This window comes from Vombatus ursinus, unplaced genomic scaffold (assembly GCF_900497805.2).
Source record: "Vombatus ursinus unplaced genomic scaffold, bare-nosed wombat genome assembly UNPS02014826.1, whole genome shotgun sequence".
NCBI classification, from domain to species: Eukaryota; Metazoa; Chordata; class Mammalia; order Diprotodontia; family Vombatidae; genus Vombatus; species Vombatus ursinus.
In genome coordinates this window covers 10,639,607-10,658,555 of record NW_020954604.1, presented here as the reverse complement: position 1 = coordinate 10,658,555, position 18,949 = coordinate 10,639,607, and the positions used below count along the sequence as shown (strand labels likewise).

General features: G+C 38.8%; 1 protein-coding gene across 3 annotated transcripts in view; it reads left to right on the top strand.

Moving 5' to 3' along the window:
* POLH (DNA polymerase eta) overlaps nt 1–18,949 on the top strand; it is a 36,948-nt gene that overhangs the window by 14,894 nt on the left and 3,105 nt on the right. For all 3 annotated transcript variants that reach the window (XM_027838404.1, XM_027838402.1, XM_027838403.1), the window contains 7 exons: nt 2,055–2,272; nt 7,388–7,557; nt 8,989–9,092; nt 10,701–10,820; nt 11,559–11,682; nt 12,302–12,367; nt 14,821–14,990. In XM_027838404.1, the coding sequence (XP_027694205.1) occupies nt 2,055–2,272; nt 7,388–7,557; nt 8,989–9,092; nt 10,701–10,820; nt 11,559–11,682; nt 12,302–12,367; nt 14,821–14,990 (972 nt within the window). The remainder of the gene's footprint in view (nt 1–2,054; nt 2,273–7,387; nt 7,558–8,988; nt 9,093–10,700; nt 10,821–11,558; nt 11,683–12,301; nt 12,368–14,820; nt 14,991–18,949) is intronic.

The following is an 18,949-nucleotide window of genomic DNA, read 5'->3' as shown; positions in this document are numbered from 1 at the left end:
CAAGGCTTTTTTTCTGCCTTTTTCCCCTCAATGGGTGATAGCATTAAAGCACAAGAGGGGATAGAGTAGGGGAAAAAAGAGGATGATTGAGACATCTTTTTCTAAAAATGGAGAAATAAGAACAGAAGGAAGGCCAGACAAGCAGATGAGCTTTTGAAAGCTACAAGTTGATTTTTTTTGTTATTCTGTTCTTTTTCATTCATGTCTGACTCTTTGTGACCCCATTTGGAGTTTTCTTATTAAAGATATGGAACTGTTTTGCCCTTTCCTTCTCCAGCTTATTTTACAGATGAGGAACTGAGGCAAACGGTTAAGTGACTTTGGTGTTTATTGGAAATAAAATTAAAAATAATATTTAATGGGGCAGCTTGGTGGCACAGTAGATAGAGCACTGGCCCTGAAGTCAGGAGAACCTGAGTTCAAATCTAGACTCAGACCAAACACTTGGCACATACTAGCTGTGTGACCCTGGGCAAGTCACTTAATCCCATTTGCCTTAAAAAAAAAAATTTAAATTAGATTGAGAATAGGTTATATAACATAAAATACATGCCTGTGCTAAGCTAAAATACTACTTGTGGAAACTGCAGGGTAATCCTCTCACAGCCTGTGTTGGTCAGATGCTTATTAAAATATGAAGCCTCCAGCCCAAGAGGGATACATGGAGACAGCATGGAGAAAGTCTAGAAAGCCCAACAGTATAACTTATTGGTTGAAATGTAGGTCTTATGAGGAAGATTAAAGAATTTTGATTATTTAAATTGAAGAGATAGCAGATGGGTGATCTGGATAAAAATCCTGTTTTACTCTGAAAGAATTGTTGTAAGGATATTTAGAGGAAGACCCCTAAACTTTTGAGTTTGAGTTTTGAGTTCTGAGTTCATAGAGGATAACTATATTGTTCTCTTACAAAAAAGACAGAAATTTAACAGTTACCAGGTATCGTTTATTCCTTCTAAAAATAGACTAGGAAATGGCTTTTACATTCCAGCAGGAAATGTAAGCAGATGGCTAAGCCGATGGAATTTCTGACTATTGGTTGTTAGACAATGGAATGATATACCCAAGGAAGGAAGGAAGTTATTGAACCTCATTTACTAGGAAATTTAAACATTATAAGTATTCATCTATATTCACATATATGATTTGGTATAGGTCAAGATCTATTTCATCTTAAAGAGTCCACGATTTCTTAACTCTGTCATGTATTTCTTGTTATCTCTTTAATAATACATCTTTTTGAGACCCTGGACTGGTGAATCTGAATCAGAAAGAGATTGTAGCTGTTTAGAGCAATAGAGTTAGAGTTCTGAGTCTTCTTTGGCCACTTAAAAAATAAAACCTGGAAAAACTGAAATAAAAATAACTTGGTTTATTTTTTCTTAAAGGAGAAAAAATATATTTGGGAGTCTTTTTTTCATAGTCTATAAGGAAAGGATTCCTTTGTAGAGCTACATTTTTTTTGCTTTTGTTTTTTGTTTAAGTGACTTGCCCAGGGTCACACAGCTAGTAAGTGTCAAGTGTCTGAGGCCAGATTTGAATGAGGTTTCTCCTGACTCCAAGGCTGAAGCTCTATCCGCTGCGCCACCTAGCTGCCCCTAGAGCTATGTTTCTTACAGCTTGCAAATAAACAACATGTTACTTTGATGAAGATTACATGCTTTCCATATAGTAATTTTGATTTACTTTAGGAAGGTGTGAAAAAGCACCACCTTGTGTAGTTTATAGTATCCTTTTCTGATTTTCTTTTGTCTTCTTTATAACTGCTTTCCAGATTTGATACCTGAGTATCCTCTTCCCTTCCAAAATAATAATAAAAAAATATTAACATGCTTTTCATAGTTTTTTACTCATTTGAGTGTTTTACTTGTTACTTGTAATTTCCACAAGAATCCAAGTAAGTTGATGTTATTTATATAGTTCCATTTTATACACAAAGAAAAGAAACTTGTTTCAGTTCCTTCAGAATGCCAGTGGCAGAGCCAGGAAAAGGACGAACATGCTGTCAGTACTGAGGCTCCTGGCGAACAGCCCATGATTTTTATAATCTACAGGTACCGGGAGGCCAGTGTGGAAGTGATGAAGGTGATGTCTCGTTTTGCTGTGATTGAGCGTTCCAGCATCGATGAGGCCTATGTAGATCTAACTAGTGCTGTACAAGAGAGACTGCAAAAGCTGCAAGCTCAGCCTATCACAGCAAACTCGTTGGCAACCACTTACATCCAGGGGTTTCCCCGTGGCGCTAGGGCCCTGGAGGGACCTGTTCAAAAAGGTACTTCTGTAACAACATATTAGTTCCTTTTCCTGCCTTTGGAACCTGCTTTCCTCAGTCATGCTGATTCTTAGGATTAATTTTACAGGTAAAGCTGCGTTTATCAAAAAGGAAGTAACTTTAAAAAAATAACACTTGGAAAAGAGACTTACTTTTCCAGGAAAGAGTAGTTATGAAGTCATTAAGAAGCCAATTTCTTTTAGATATATCTGGGACAGACTACTGTTGTAACTAAGGAGCAGTATTTGAGCTTCTCTTTTTCCTTTTTTAATTTAGTTTAGGTTGATACCATTGTAGTAGTTAGTGAAGATATTTATTTATTCTATTTTTGGGACAAAACACCTGCAATTCATACCTCCATAAGATTTTTGTGAGGATAAAATGGGGAATTTACGTGAAAGTGCTTTGATTAAATTAAAAGGACAAAATAAGGTTAATAATTGTACATTTCTTTTTTTTAAGATAATGTATTAGACGAGGGGAAGCAGGGTGGTATAGTGGGCAAAACACTGAACTTGGAGCAGAAGAGACTAGTTCGAATTCTACCTCCAGCATTTACAAACTATGTGACCATTATGAGTCACTCAGCTGCTCTCAGCTTCAGTTTCCCCAAAATGATATCACATATAATAACAATTATAACAATATCTTTAGTATTTATCTCACAGTGTTGTTGCGAGGACTAAAGAAGATAATAGACACAAATATCTTCACAACCTTAAGAGTGTTAATATCTGAAACTATATGGCAGGTTCCCCAACCCTGCTATAGGGCAAAGTAAATGCCAGAAAAGCTTTACTGTATTTTGTCTTTGTGATATTTCCAGGTCCTTAGTCTCAGAAAGTTCAAAGAACAAGATCATCTTGTATTCTTAAATGTTTTTACATTAGGACTCCATTAGCTTCCCCAAAGCCTAGGATTCTGTATCTTAAAGCCTTTCATCCTAGTTAACAAGTGTTACATTCAGAACAATGTTGTGGCTAGCCTTCCCTCTATCAGCAACAGGCACCATTTTTATGTTCTCAGAATACTTTTGTAATATTATTTCCACCAAGATTAGCCATTTTATTAGAAAACATTGAATATTGGATGCTTGTTGGCTCTAAATTTAGGAAACTGTCTAGACACAAATCTGCAAGAAATTATCTCTTTGAAGGAACTATTCTGTAATTGCCTTCGGAAGCTGTGCTATTGGTCTAAAGCTGACTATATAGTCAAGGAACCTCTGCCTGATTTCAGAGCAACCAATTAAATTGAACAAACATTGGCTGAGTGCTTACTATGTGCTAGGCACTGGGAATTTAAAGATAAACAATATATATCTTGGTAGTAGAAGGAAAGACATGTACACAACTATGCTACAAAAGAGAGAATGTGGTAAGTGCAAAAAAAGATTTCCAGTCAAAGTACTATAAGAGAGATCATCTTCAACTGCCAGTGTGGAGGTGGGGACATCAGGAAAGATAGGGAAGCTCAGGAAATGCTTCATGAAGGACATGGCATCTGAGATGGGCCTTCAAGGAAGGGAGAGGCTTCAACAGATGGTGGGGCCTGGTTGGGGAAAAGTGGGTCCATTCTAGGTATAAAGGCATGTCATAAGCAAAAGCATAGTGACAGAAGAGGACTGGAAAACAATAGAAGCTAGAAAGCTAGTCTGGTTTGACAAGAACATGCTATGTAACAAAGTTCTATGAGCTAAGGCTAGAAAGGTGAGCTGGAGCCAGATTGTGGCTTCTGTACAGGGCTGCTGTATAGCTAGTTTCTTCTAACTATTAAGATCCCATTTACTTTCTTCTTCCTGTCTTATTCATTCATTTAGCCAATTAGCATTTATTGAAGGCTATATATTATTTTACTTTAAAAGTACTTTAAACATGCATAGAATTATAGCTATAGAGACATCTTTCAATTCAACACACATTAAGCAGCTATTCTGTTAAGGATAAGCTAAAGCTTCAAGGATACAAAGAAGAATGGAATTGTCCCTGCTCCCAAGGAATTTCTTTTTTTTCTTTTTCTGTTGAGGCAATTGTGGTTAAGCGATTTGCCCAGGGTCACATAGCTGGTAAGTATTATGTGTCTGAGGCTGGATTTGAACTCGGGGCCTCCTGACTCCAGGGCCGGTGCTCTATCCACTTCGCCACCTAGCTGCCCCTCCCGAGGAATTTCTATTCTACCAAAGGTACACAATATGTACACAGATAAATAAAAGTACAAGGAAAAATGAGGAAGAGGAGAGACTAATGGGTCAGGTGGGGTGAGGGAAGCTCAGGAAAGGCAGTGTCAGGAGAGGAGATTCAGGTTGTGTGTAAGGAGATAAAGGTGACAGGATATGAGCAATGAAGGGGGGAACAAAGACACAAGAGAATCGAAGGTGACAAGACAAGCAGAGTTGAATTGTTCGACAATAGAATCAAAACTGAGAAGAGAGGAAGGGGAGGTCTGAGCAAGAATGGTGGGAACAAAGAGGCATGGAGTGAGCCAGGCCTGACAGGAATTCAGGTTTATGTTTAGAATGAAATGAAATATTCCAAATCAACTTAACAGTTAACAAAAGTAAATACATTTAGTCACAGTGTAGATACAGCATAGATTCGGTTAGGCACGGCTTCCTTGCTTCTGCATTCTAACTCCTTGTGGACTGTCTTTTACCAGTAAGGTACATGTATGGTTTCAGCCTCAGCCTCCTCAATTAAGTCTCAAGGATGGTTTCAATACGTTTTAAGGAAAAACTAACCTAGCTTGCATTGGATTTAAGTCTCTTAAGAAAAGCCATACCACCTTATGTGGCAACCCTAATAGATATTGCCCCTATAACTAATAAGATAGGAGCAACCTTGTGGCTCATGGGAGCTAAGGAGGTTGATGAACTGGGAGGCCTTAGGGTATTTGAGAGGACCTCATTAAATTGAAGTCTCAAAGTATATGGGTTGGGTTGGGGAGTTAGAAACTTTGTGTCAGTACTAAATTCTTTAAGTCAGAAGGAAATGTGACCTGGAAGGCAGTAGATTATAGTATTAGGAACCTGGATGAACTGACATAGACAGGTGTGGTGAACCGTGAATGAGGAGAGATTGCTGAATGATGGTAGTGGTGCAGTGGAGAGCCCAGGGTATGCCAGCTCCTCGATTTGGTGCATTGTGCTTAGGTTACATGGGGAAAGGTACAGTCTGCCCTGGACAAACTGGCCCAGAGATTAACCATCTTCTGGAGAGATCCAGGTTTCTGTGAGAATTCAGAAAAATGTGAAGAGATCAGGTTGAAGGGCAGTTAACAATTGAGTTGAGGTTTAAGGCACAAATGGAAAGAGGAAGGGATTGGAAAGTAATAGCACTGAGCTTAATAGCAACAAGATTCAGAGGATCTCAGTGTTGGACTGGATCTTAGGAACTGTCTAGTGCAACCCATACCCAGTAAGAAACCCCACTGCAACATACGTGACCAGTGGTCAGCCTCTGCTTGAAGACCTTCCATGAGGGGGCACCTGGCACTTCTTGAGGCAAACCATTTCATTTATAGATAAGCCTAATTAATTGTTAGGAAGTTTTTCCTGATATAAATGCTAAGTCTGCTTCTTTACTATTTTCTACACATTGCTTCTGTTGTCCTTTGGAGCCAAACAGAAGAAGCTGTAATCCCTCTTTCACATGACCGCTCTTTAAATATTTGAGGACAATTATGTCTCCATTGAGGCTTCTCTTCTCCAGGCCAAATACTCTAGTTCTTTCCACAAACATTCCTGTGACACGGACTACAGGCTTTCTTCTATAGGCTGGGTGCCTTCTTTTGGACATTTTCCAGGTTATCAGTGCTCTTCCAAAATGATGGCAGCTAGCACTCCAGATGTAGCCTAGAGAAAGGATAGAGTGGAAGCAGCAAAGGTAGTGAAGTAGTTGCCAGCGTAGGAGTGAGTCCTTTGCATGCTTTCTAGATGTCATTTCAGTACTACCTTTCTCTTTAAACTACCTACATCTAAATGACTTTAGTTAGATCTTCTTTATCCTATTCATTCTAACTAGTATTTCCATATGTCGTGTAACTCAGCCCCTTGAATTAAATAAATTAATGAAATTAATTAAATCAAGTTTTGCCTCTTTAAAACTGTTTATTTAGGAATGAATGGCAGGAAAGTAAACTCACCAGTCTCTCTAGCGTCTTATTTGGCTTTTAAATCACTTACCTGAAACCAGGGTTGTGAACTCTACCTCTAAAGGTATACAAATTGTGTTACCAGCATAAAGTTCATGCTGTGGTTTGACTGGATTTTGAATGCTTTTTTATTGGACACAGCAGATGTGAAAATAGGAGTTAGAAGGCCAGGTGAGAAATGACTTTGTTTGGAGTTGTGTTTAGAACAGAGATACTTTATTCATCCCATTGTTCATGACAATCTACAGGTGGACTAAAGAGAACGTGTATTTAGCAATGGGGATTCATGGTTACATAGAGAATCCTCTTTATGTTCCATGTGTTTGGAAGTACCTTTTTGTTTGTTTAAATTCAGAATCAAAAAATGTTCTTTCAAAAGTAAAAATGTGTCCTGGTTGGAAAGAACAGGAGGGGGTGACTGTTCCAAATGCCTTAAATAGAATTTTTTTCACCTGATTTTTCAACGTTACTCAGAAGCTCTTCAAACTAAGTTAAACCCATACTTTGAGTCTGGTTTACCTACCAAAGAGGTTACATAGTGGGGCAGCTAGGTGGCGCAGTGGATAGAGCACCGGCCCTAAAGTCAGGAGGACCTGAGTTCAAATTTGGCCTCAGACCAAACACTTGACATCTACTAGCTGTGTGACCCTGGGCAACTCACTTAACCCCAATTGCCTAAAAACAAACAAACAAAGAGGTTACCCAGGCACAACATTTTTCAAATGCCAGGGCCATTTAAAGTACTCTCCTAGTCTAAGGTTCCTGAAATAGGAGCAAAGTGCAAATCTGTCAGTACCTCATGTTGACTATCTTTGTGGAAATCTGAGTATCTTTTACTCTAGCAAACTGGCCTGTGACTACAGCAACTCTACACTGATGGCTTTTCCTTTTAGGACAGTTAAGAGGGGCCCTGATTTGGGGTTGAGCATATTTTATTTATTTTGATACCTTTCATTCCTTTCTCAGATGAAATACGAAAGCAGGGAGTAATCCAGTGGCTTGAGTCTCTTCCTTTTGATAACTCCAGCTGTCCAGACCTGAAGCTCACTGTGGGAGCAGTAATTGTGGAGGAAATGAGAGCGGCTATAGAGAGGCACACCGGTTTTCAGTGCTCAGCTGGGATTTCGCACAACAAGGTGATGGTTAAGGATAGGGGTGGATTTCAAACAGAAATGTAGACATCTTTGTGAAACTTTGTGAAACAAGAATGGTAAGAGCATCTAGGTAATTATGAACATGTGACAACATATTGGCCTGAATATCAGCAGCACTTTCCCCCTAAACCCGACTGGTATAAAACCCCAGTGTAGTTGGTGTTTTTCAGTCTACACCTGTTTTCCTCTTTTTAAAAAAACCTGTTTTTGCAACGTAGCTCATATTCAGAGGCTGCCTATATGTGGACCATTTCAGTTGTTTGAAAATAGATTCCTTCTCTGCTTCCCTATGGAAACCTGACCATAAGCCTCAGGATATCCCCAGCGTGCTAACAAACAGAACCAAGTAAACTCATGTTTTCAGGAGAAAGGGGGAGACTATTGCTTGATGTGTACAAGTCTGGTATGTTACTTTATTTTTTCTGGCTCTAGATATCCTATTGCCTCCTTGTACCATGATGTTTTCATGTGTATTTTGTGCTTCACTTTCCCTCCGCATTTTCCAATACAACCAATAAGAGGTGTGTGATGTACAATAAAATCTTAAGCATTCAGACCAAATTGAGGGTATGCTAATCTGATTTAAGGAAAGAGTATAAATTATAAAAGTTTTTATTACATTTATCTACATATGGTAATTCAAATGAGGCTAACAAAATATTGCCTAATGTAAACACTTTCAATATTTGCTTAAATAAATGTAAAGAGTAGTTTTTACTTAGCAATCCGTCCTTGGAAAAATGTAACTTACATGCTTAAGTTAAGTATCCTTGAAAATTTAAATAGTCCCTTTGAAATGTCATTTTTACATTAATTTGTTATACTTTAAGAAGAAAGGGTTGATAAGGAGCATGCACATACCAGCCTCTGGCTGAATTAATCACAAATCATAAATTAGTATAGTCTAAATTGATGATGACACGATGCTGCATAAATGCAGCATTTGGCTTACAGAGACATGAAACCAAGTAAATGGCTAGCTAATAATGCGACTAGAGCCCTGTGGGCCTAGTTTGTTTCAGCAGTGAACTGTGAAACCTTTACTTATCCAGGCAAGGCTATACTAATAATATCTTAGACTCTTTCTACACTTTCTCTTCTTGACAGACCTATAAAAGTGGGCATATTTCAAGGAAAAGATTGGCAGAATTATGGAGGAGGATTTGGTGAAAGCTGAAGGTGGAAGAAATGTGGGAATAGTGAGAGTGACGAGAGCTCTGTCATTTTTTCCACTGGGGATATTGTGAGACACAAGGGTTTAGAGAGGTCTTGAGTTTCTGGTTTTGTTTTTGTTTGTAATCTGGAAACTATTAAGCTATAGCTACACATAGCCAGAATGTTTTTGCATTCACTAGCCCTTTGTGTGGGTGAGATTGACAGTAATGAGATTTCTCTGCTGTTTCCATGCTTCAGGTCCTGGCAAAACTGGCCTGTGGATTAAACAAACCCAATCGCCAGACTCTGGTGTCACATGGATCTGTCCCACAACTCTTCAGTTATATGCCTATTGGTAAAATGTAAGTATTTAGGGAGCAGCTTGCTTTTTATTCAAACCCTCATGAAAGTAGGCTGGAGTTCCACCTTGCCTTTTTTTTTTTTTTTTTTTTTTTTGGTAAGTCTATAGCCTATGGAAAATAGGTTACAGGAAGGTAGGGGAGATGGAAGGAAAAGAAGATTGAAGGAAAGTTTCAAAAGCAAACACATTTGACTGAATGTTCATTCAATTCTAGGTTATCCATGGTAATAGGACAAAGAATACCATAAATAATTGAAATCATCAGTTAGCCTAAACTTTCTTCCTTCCCACTATACTTTTTACCAAAATCTGTTACTGAGTTACGAAATAAGAATTTCACTTCCTTTCTTGCATTTTTTGTAAATTGTTTTTTAGTTAATAAGCATATTCTTTTCCTCCCATTCCTGTGCCCCAGAAAAGAAAAAAGAAAAACAAAACTCTTTTAACTGTTACAGAATCACAAACAAAACAAATTCCCGTGTTGGCCATTTCCCAAAATGTGTCATTCTGCATATTTAGTCTATCATCTCTCTATCAGAAGGTGGATAGCATTCTTTATCTTTGGCCCTCTGAAACCATTGTTGATCATTGGGTTAATCAGAGTTCATAAGTTTTTCAAAACTATGCATTTTTACAATGTCATTATAGTATAAGTTGTTTTCCTGGTTCTGCTCACTTCTCTGAATCAGTTCATGCAAGTCTTCCGAAGTTTTTCTGAAATTAGCCCCTTCGTCCTTTTTTATGGAACAAAAGTATTCTATTACATTCATTTGTTCAGCCAATCTGCAGTTGATGATCACCCATCTACATTTTAGTTAAAGTGCTCCTGGTTATTGAAATATCTCAAAATTTACTTTCAGAAGTGAAAATTAAAATCAAAACAATAATTTATAATTGAGTGTCTGTCTATTCAGTGTTAAGAGGTATACAATAATCTACAAGACATATTAACCTCAAAAAGTTTACCCTAAAGATCTACACTCAAAAAGTTGAATAAGTGGAAGATTTAAGTAATTAAAGACAAGGCAATTAATGATTAATTCTAAAATTAACAGTTACTGTTATAGGAATTCAGAATTTCAACCTGAAGTGGTCAGGAAAGGTGATAGAAAAGGTTGAATTTTAGCTAGTTATTAAACAATAAGATTTGGATAGGAGGAGAAGACTGAAGAAGATATTCTAGCTAAGTTAAATGAGAGGATTCAAATCCTGCTTCAGACATTTACTAGCTATGTTACCCTGGGCTTAACTGTGTTGCCCTGAACCTCTCTAGGTTTGTTTCCTTGTCTGTAAAAATGAAGGAGTTGGTCCCTTCTAGCTCTAAGTCTATTATTCCTATAATGCCACTGACCCCAAGTATGTTATTTTTTTTTTTTGCTTTTTTTGAGGATACAATCAGGGTTAAGTGACTTGCCCAGGGTCACACAGCTAGTAAGTGTCAAATATCAAGTGTCTGAGGTCAGATTTGAACTCAAATCTTCCTGACTCCAGGGCCAGAGCTCTATCTAGTGCGCCACCTAGCTGCCCAAAGTATGATATCCTTTTGTCTGCTAACCAGTCTCAACCTTATTCTGAGTAATCTTTGTCTTCTGTTTCCCTCTTTTGGCAGCCGTAGTCTTGGAGGAAAGCTGGGAGCTTGTGTTATTGATACCCTAGGAGTGGAGTATATGGGTGAGCTAACCCAGTTCACTGAACTCCAGCTCCAGAGTCACTTTGGAGAAAAGAATGGGTAAGCAGTTTATTTTATAGTTGAGTAATTTCCTTATGGTGATGCTAATTTCAAAATACAGAAAATTTCTCTGCACAGAAATTCTCAAGAAAGCTTTAGACTTGCCTCTGGATCACTGTGGGTTGCTTTGATTTAAAAGTCTCCTATATACTTTCTTTTCATGTCTTTGGGAAAGTTTTAATAACAAAGATCACTGAGCTCCAGCTCATGGCTATTCCTACCCTACTGCCTCATTTGTACATAGTATTGAAATAACAATGATGATAACTCACATTTATATATGGCACCTTATGGTTTGCAAAGTACTATCCTCACAACAACCCTACAAGGCAGATGGGGTAAAAAACCTTATTGTAGTGCTTTAAAGTTTGCAAAATTCTTTTCACTTCATCTTCAAAACAACCTTGTGAGATGTATATAGATATATTTCCCACTTTACAGATAAGGAAACTTGAGAGTCAGGACAGTTGTGAATGGAAGATGGCTCTTTATTATGAGTATAGGTTCTGACAGGGTACATACACACACACACACACACACACACACACGCACGCACACATGAAAATGCAAATACTTGTTTGGATTTAGAAGAGTTTGCCTCCTTAGTTGAGTACTCTGAAAACTTATTAATAGTTAGGAGTCAATTGTGGACAATTATTTTTACCTTTCCTTGACTTAGGGAAATGAGCCAAGGACTAGAGTTCACTTTCAACTTTTGTCCTCTTTTCTCTTCGTTAGATCCTGGCTGTATGCCATGTGCAGAGGGATTGAACATGATCCAGTAAAACCCAGGCAATTACCCAAGACCATTGGCTGTAGTAAGAATTTCCCAGGGCAAACAGCCCTGGCTACTCAGGAACAGGTAGGCAGATATCATCAGGCAGAAAATGCCATTTTTACAGGGATCTGAAGTGGGTTTTTGTTGATTATTTAGTCAGGAACCTCATTGTGCTAAGTAAACTACAGGATTGCAGAATGTGAAGGAAATAGATGTTTCTTCCACAACTTGAAAATTGTTAAGCTGAATTTTAAGTTTTTTTTTTGTTTGTTTTGTTTTTAGGCAATTGGGGTTAAGTGACTTGCCCAGGGTCACACAGCTAGTAAGTGTCAAGTGTTTGGTCCGAGGCTGGATTGAATTTTAAGTTTTTTACATTTATTTTTTTCTACCCCAAAATAAATGAAACCAACTTGATTAGAATTCTAAGTGGAATTTCTCACTTTTGAAGTTGAAAATTGATAGCCCTAAGAAATTTTGTGCTAAGTTTCATAGGGGTGTGATGTGCCTGAAATCCATTGGATAGTATGTCAAGAGCACCTAGCTAAAAGAGTATTGATTAGTGATAAAGAGTTGAATTAGTGATCCTTGGGATATTTCCTGTGTCTGTGCAGTTGAAGGCCTGAACAAGTCTGGGCTAAGTCCTATGATGGAAGTGTACTGTTGTAACTCATGAAATCTTGAATCCCAAATGCTCTTTTTACAGGTACAGTGGTGGCTACTACAGTTAGCCCAGGAGCTAGAAGAGAGACTGACCAAGGATCGAAACGATGTAAGGAACATTTTCTTCTATCTGTATTAGGGGCTTGGGGATATTCTAGGAAGCTTGTTTTTGAAACAGAAATGTTGAATCTAGAACCTTGCTGAATGTTTTTCAGGTTCAGAAGCAGCACTATTATGCTCTTATCCCTCACTTCCCCCCATGCATCGTTATCTTTAAGCCGTGCCTATTAAAGGTCAAAGCCTCTTCCTCTCATATATCAGAGTGGCCCTGTCACGGAGCCCATGGAACATAGTGTCTGTTGCGTCTTTTCCACATACCTCTGCTGCAACCCTGAATACCCTGAGAAGTAATCTTAGGATATGGACATTAGTCTTAAAAAACTGGTGATGGGAAAGGAGTAGGAAGGACTGGAGTTAGATTAGAGATGAAAAATAGTAGGCCACTATTTCTTTTGCCCTATGAAAAGAGACCTGGACTGAGTCAGGAGACCTGGGTTCTAGTTCCACCTCTGCTTCTGTGTGTCCTTGGACAAGTTGGTCCCCAAACCTCAGTTCCTTCATTTGAAAAATGAGAAGATTGAACTAGTGATCTCTTAATTCTATGTAAGATTCTATATATGTTCTATCTCTTAATTCTATATAAGATTTGAACATTCATTTTTCTCCAAAAATATGGGTTAACCTACAGGGTAACCTAGAATGCTTTCTGATATGACTCCACCTTAAACCTATCTTTTAATTTGGGATTTGAGTGCATATATTAAAGGGGCAATCAGCTGTCTTGTTTGATACTAAGAAAAAAAAAAAAGATTTTTGCTTGGATCATTCTGACTTTGGCCACTAGGTGACACTCTTTTCTCACGTTGCAGAGTGCTGTATAGTGGCAGAGGACTAGGGTTGGGGACTGGACTGTAATTTCATTGATATAGGGAACTTTGGGATTTAGAGAACCTCTTCTGTCCATGCAGGTATTCACTTTCTCTACAATGTGTGATCTTAAGAGTTGCCTATAGTACTCACATGTTAAATGACTTTCATGCCGCAAACTCATGTATTCTTAAGCCTCTAGTAGTGCTTAAAGACAAATTCCCTCAATTAAAATCCTTTCTGGAGAAGATAAATTTCTTCCCAGAGAGGTCTACTTCAGGATTGAGCCCTGAAAGAAGTTTTCCAAAATTTTCTCAGTTATTTTTAATGTTTTGAAATATACTTTCTTTCTCCCATGTCATCACCTTCCTCGTAACTCTAGCTTTTGATTGTTTCCTTTCTTTCAACACATGGCCACTAATGGCCACTACTTCTCCTTCCTCTCTCTTTTGTTTTTAATTCCTTAACAATATCCTTCAATCAATTTAGAGTATCTTTTAAAGTTGGCTTTGTGGGTCCCTATTTGAACTGTGGGGCAGCTATGTGACCCAGTGGATAGAGTGCCAGGCCTGGAGTCATGAAGACTCCTCTTCCTGAGTTCAAATGTGGCCTCAGACAATTATTAGCTGTGTGACCCTGGGCAAGTCACTTAACCCTGTTTGCCTCAGTTTCCTCATCTGAATGAACTGGAGAAAGAAATGACAAACCACTCCAATATCTTTGCCAGGAAAACCCCAAAAGGAATCATGAAGGGCCAGATGTGACTTGAAGAGCCGAATAAACAACAACAATTTGAACTTGGGCTCACCCTTATATATCTTGCCACAATATTTTAATACATTAGGCTAGAACTTTTTGCCCTTTTTTCTTCCTCTTGAAAAATATTCTTCAGTATTATAAGCATCAACAATGTTTGGATGCTTAGAATTTAAGGATTAAGGAAGGCTCCCTTTTTAGTTTTTCCTTGTCCACTTCTTAAAGATTATACAATAAGCAGATTTTTTCTAAATTGTACCTCCCACAGATGTTACACAACTAGGAGCAGGTAATGATAGCATCTGTCCTCACTAGGTATAGTTATGCAGCCCATAGAGAGAATAAGTTTCATTATAGAGCCAATCCACCATACTACTAGTTGCTTTTTGATTGGATATGTCTTTCAGACATACCTTTACACAAACATGTAGATTGCTTGTCATTTCCTGAGTACACCTTGAATATTTCTGCTCTGTGCCTTCACTCATGCCAGTGTCTTTGCCTTGCACAGTTCAGATGCTGCCTCTTTCTCAATAATAGCAGTTGGTTTGCACTATAATATGTACCTCTGGCCACTATTGCCTTTTATTATTTTCTCTTATGTACTAAGTTATAAATTCCTTGAGGGCAATATCTGTGTCTTATTTATCTTTGTATTCTGTAGTGCCTGGCCCAGTGCCATGTATATATTAAGCACTTAATAAATTTCAGCTTGTTTCCTGACTCCTTCCCCATATTCTTGGCTTTTAGTCCTTGGACAGTTCTTTCCCCCAAAAACAACCTGTTATTTTGACTTTCCTTACATCTCCTGTGCAATACGTGATATCCAGATGTGTATCACAATTTCACTTTTGGCTTCCTCTTCTCTTCCATCCACAGAATGACAGAGTGGCCACACAGCTGATAGTTAACATCCGGGTACAAGGAGACAAACGTCTTAGCAGCCTGTGCCGCTGCTGTGCCCTGGCCTGCTATGATGCCCACAGGATGAGCAGCGATGCGTTTGCTCTTATCAGAAACTATAATACTGCTGGAATCAAAACCGAATGGTGAGTTCATTTCTCTTTATTAAGAAGACAGATCTGTAACTGTCTTGACTTTCACATCAGGTAGAGTACAAGAGCTCACCACTGGGGTGGGCTCCAGTATTTAATGGTAAACTAATATGCCTCTGCCAAGCAACATCCACATCTTGGAGGAGAATGGTCATGCACTCTGGGAGGAATGTACAGCTGCCACCCCAGAAGCCAAACTGTCTAATTGCAGTTTTCCCCTCTTTCATCCTGAATGTTCCTGTTCCCATGATTTCGCTAAGAGATTGAGAATATAACACAGGGGTTATAGGCCTATTGCAGACAAATAATTGTGCACCTGGACTGTGTCACCTAGGAAGTAGCATTTAGGGTAAAACACCTGAGAACTTTCTTCCCCACTACCTAATTAACATATCTTTAAAGTATCTGTTTCCATTCTCAAAGGTGTCTCTAATTGTATCTCAGTAATCTGGGTCCACATTCCTGTTTAGCCTCAAGCTCAAAACAATCTATCAAGCAACAAGCATTTATTAAATAGCTACTATGTGCCAGGTTCTGTGCTAGGTTGAGGATACAAAGACAAAGAATGAAATAATCACATTCTAATGGGAGAGACAACAAGCTCATAATGGCAAAAATAGAAGGTGAATGAACACAAGGTAGTCTGGGGAGGGCGAGCATTAACAGGTAAGGAATCAAGAAAATCTTACAGAAGATGGTGCTTGAATTCTTAGGTGGAGATTGTTGTTGTTTGTACTTGGTTCTAGAAGAGGACCAGGACATCAGAGAGGGGATGCCACGACATGCAAGTGAATTGGATTTAAAGTGAGGCAGGGCTGTGCAAAGTCAGCAGCCTCACTCTCTTCTCCAGAGCCATCTGGCTTCAGTGGCAAGATAAAGATCTGGATAACTGGAGATGACCCTCAGGGTTTCTGGCCAAAATAGTAACAATTTCTATTTATATTCATTCTAAGCCATCAGGCCCAAACAATGACCACTAAGTGGGGCTGAGGTAAAGAGCAAGTGCATTCCAGGCTTGGGAGAAAGCTCAACTTGTGGGGCACAGAGACCTAGATGGAATGGCCTGTGGGAGGCACAGAGAGAAGGCTTGTTTGGCAGGGACACAGGGTGTGGAGGAGGGAGTAGTAGCCAAGGAAACTGTAAAGATAGATTGATCATGTAGGGCTTTAAATGCTAAACAAGAGGAGTTTATATTTTATTCTACAGGGAATAGGAAGCTGACGGAGTTGAGTAGAGGAGTGATATGGTCAAAACTGCACTTAAGGAAAATGACTTTGGCAGCCGTGTGAAAGGTGGGTTGGGGTAGTGAGAGATCTGAGGTAGAGACACCAGTCAGGAGACTCTTGCAATAATTTATACAAGAAGTAATGAAGGCCTGAACTAAGGTGAAAGCTGTGTAAGGACCAAATGGGATTAGATTTGAGAGATGTGATGGAGGTAGAAATAGTGAGATTTGGTAACTAATTGGATATGTTGGGTGAGGGAGGGTGAGGAGTCCAGGATAATACCTTGGTTATGAATCTGAATGATTAGTGTCTTTCATGGAAATAAGTTTGGAAGACAGGAAGGTTTAAGAGGAAGATAATGAGGTTAGGTTTGGATGTATTATATTTAATTTGAGATGTCTCTAGGACATCCAGTTTGAAATGTCTGATAGGCAACTAGTGATTTTGGACTCAAGCTCATGGGAGACTCTGTGTGTGTGTGTGTGTGTGTGAGTGTTGTGTGTGTATTAAGATTTTTAGAATCCCCTGTATAACTGTGAGTCATTTGCATAGAGATGATAGTTAAACCCATGTGAGTTGATGAGGTTACCAAGAGAGAAAGTGAAGAGGAACCTTGGGAAATATCCACAGTTAGGAGAACGACCCTGAAACTGATTAACTGCGACTACCATATTTTGGAGTAAGTGGAAAATGTTGATTCCATGTGCTTTGAAGGACTAGCGGTTGCTGAGTGATGGACATAAAGGGAAAGTCTGAAAATAACAATGGGGAGTAAGGAGTATGCTGACCCCCTTTCCCAAAATTAGGACCAATGGATCAGGGTGTGAAAAGGTACAGCCAGTACTAGAGAGGATAACCAGGGATACCATCCTCCTGTCAGGGTGAAGCCAGGCCTTAGTGAGGGCTAGTAATGTTCTCAGATTGACTTCTGTTTCTTATTGATAAACTTCAGATAGTCATGAAACATGAGTACTAAAAAGAGAGACTTGTTTTGGATTGTAATGAGGTAAAATGATATAGATAGCATTACATCCAGATTCTGACCCCAGCAGTAGTTTGGATTTTCTAAGACTGGAGTCTGATAGCTATATTTAACCCTGCCTGATGAATTGAATCAAATGCTCTAAAATTATAGTAAGATTCTGATTATCAGGAAGATCAAATCACTTATTATTTTGCATACTTATATAATAATTAGCACTTGGCCATTGGCTTTTATGTATATTCAATTATAAAAAATAAAATTAAAATGTCAGGTAGCTAATTAGTTTGCATACATACATTTCTTGTTATGCTACTGTTAGAATCATCAATGCCCTTTTTTTTTTTTAAACTTTTTTTTTTCTTTTTTAGGCAATTGGGGTTAAGTGACTTGCCCGGGGTCACACAGCTAATAAATGTCAAGTGTTTGGTCTGAGGCTGAATTTGAATTCAGGTCCTCCTGACTTCAGGGCCAGTGCTCTATCCACTGCACCACCTAGCTGCCCCCCATCAATGACCGTTTAATAATCCTCCAAAGAACTATACCCAGAGAGTGTCCTACCTAGCCTATTTAGTTGAGCTGGGCCATAGGTGGGAAAGGGTGGTAGAGTGGACAATCCACCTAATTCCTAGCGAATATTGTCTATGATACAGCAAGTGGTTCCTGATGCTGAGCTTCAGAAGAGAGACATCACAGTGAGGAGACCCTGAATGTGTTAGACTTCACCATGTAGGCAGTCAGAGGACCTTGCAGTTACCTATCTAACAGCAGGCTAGAGGACCACCAAAGGGAGAAAGTACAACCCTCTAAATATTTGCACCCTAGGATAAAGCCCAGGTCTCTCTGACTTAGTTGTGGCTCTGTACCTCAAAGGTATCCTGGCATATGGGATACCTGGGTTCTAATCCCACTTCAGCCACTTGTAGGCCTTATGACCTTGATCAGGGCACATCTCTTCTCATATCCTCAGTTTCCTCATTTGTAAAATAAAGGGGTTGGACTAGTTGACTCTTAGTATCTCATCTATCTCCAAATACAGATGTTACAGTGGGTTCTGTGTAGAGTGTGCTTAAGTAGATCTGTAATATCATCTGTTCTGCTACTCTGTGGGTGTAGACTGCTGTGCATCCATGGCTTTTCATCCTGGGTGATTCTTGTCTTATGTTTTTTCACAAATTCTCCATAAGGGGATCCACCTACTCACTATTCTGGAGGCCTTGCTGTCTAAGGCTGGGAAGAGTATATGTGAAAGTGAAAGTTCCTGACCTTTTCTCAGAATTTTCTGTTAGCTGTTGGATGCTCTGCAGTGTTTTTGTGTGTTATGATGTTCAAATCCCAAATAACAACAATAATACCTGATAATTTGTATTACGCTTTTCACACAAAGCCTTATTCTAGAGCTTAAAATTACTTGCAAGGGCAACACATTATAACCACACTTAATAATAGGATTAATTTTTAAGTTAATCTGTTTTTAATACCAATAACCCACATTTATATATGACTTTAATATCTACAAAGCACTTTACTCATGACAACTCTGCAAGGCAGATACTGCAAGCATATTATCCCCACTTTACAGGTAAAGAAACTGAGGCTCAGAGAATTTTTCCATAGCCACAGTTCTAGTAAGTGTCAGAACTGGTATTCAAACCCAGGTTTTCGACCCCATCCAGGAGAGTTTAATTACTGAAGTGCCAAAATTACTTGATTATAAAGCTGTCCCATAGCATGATACCTGACCA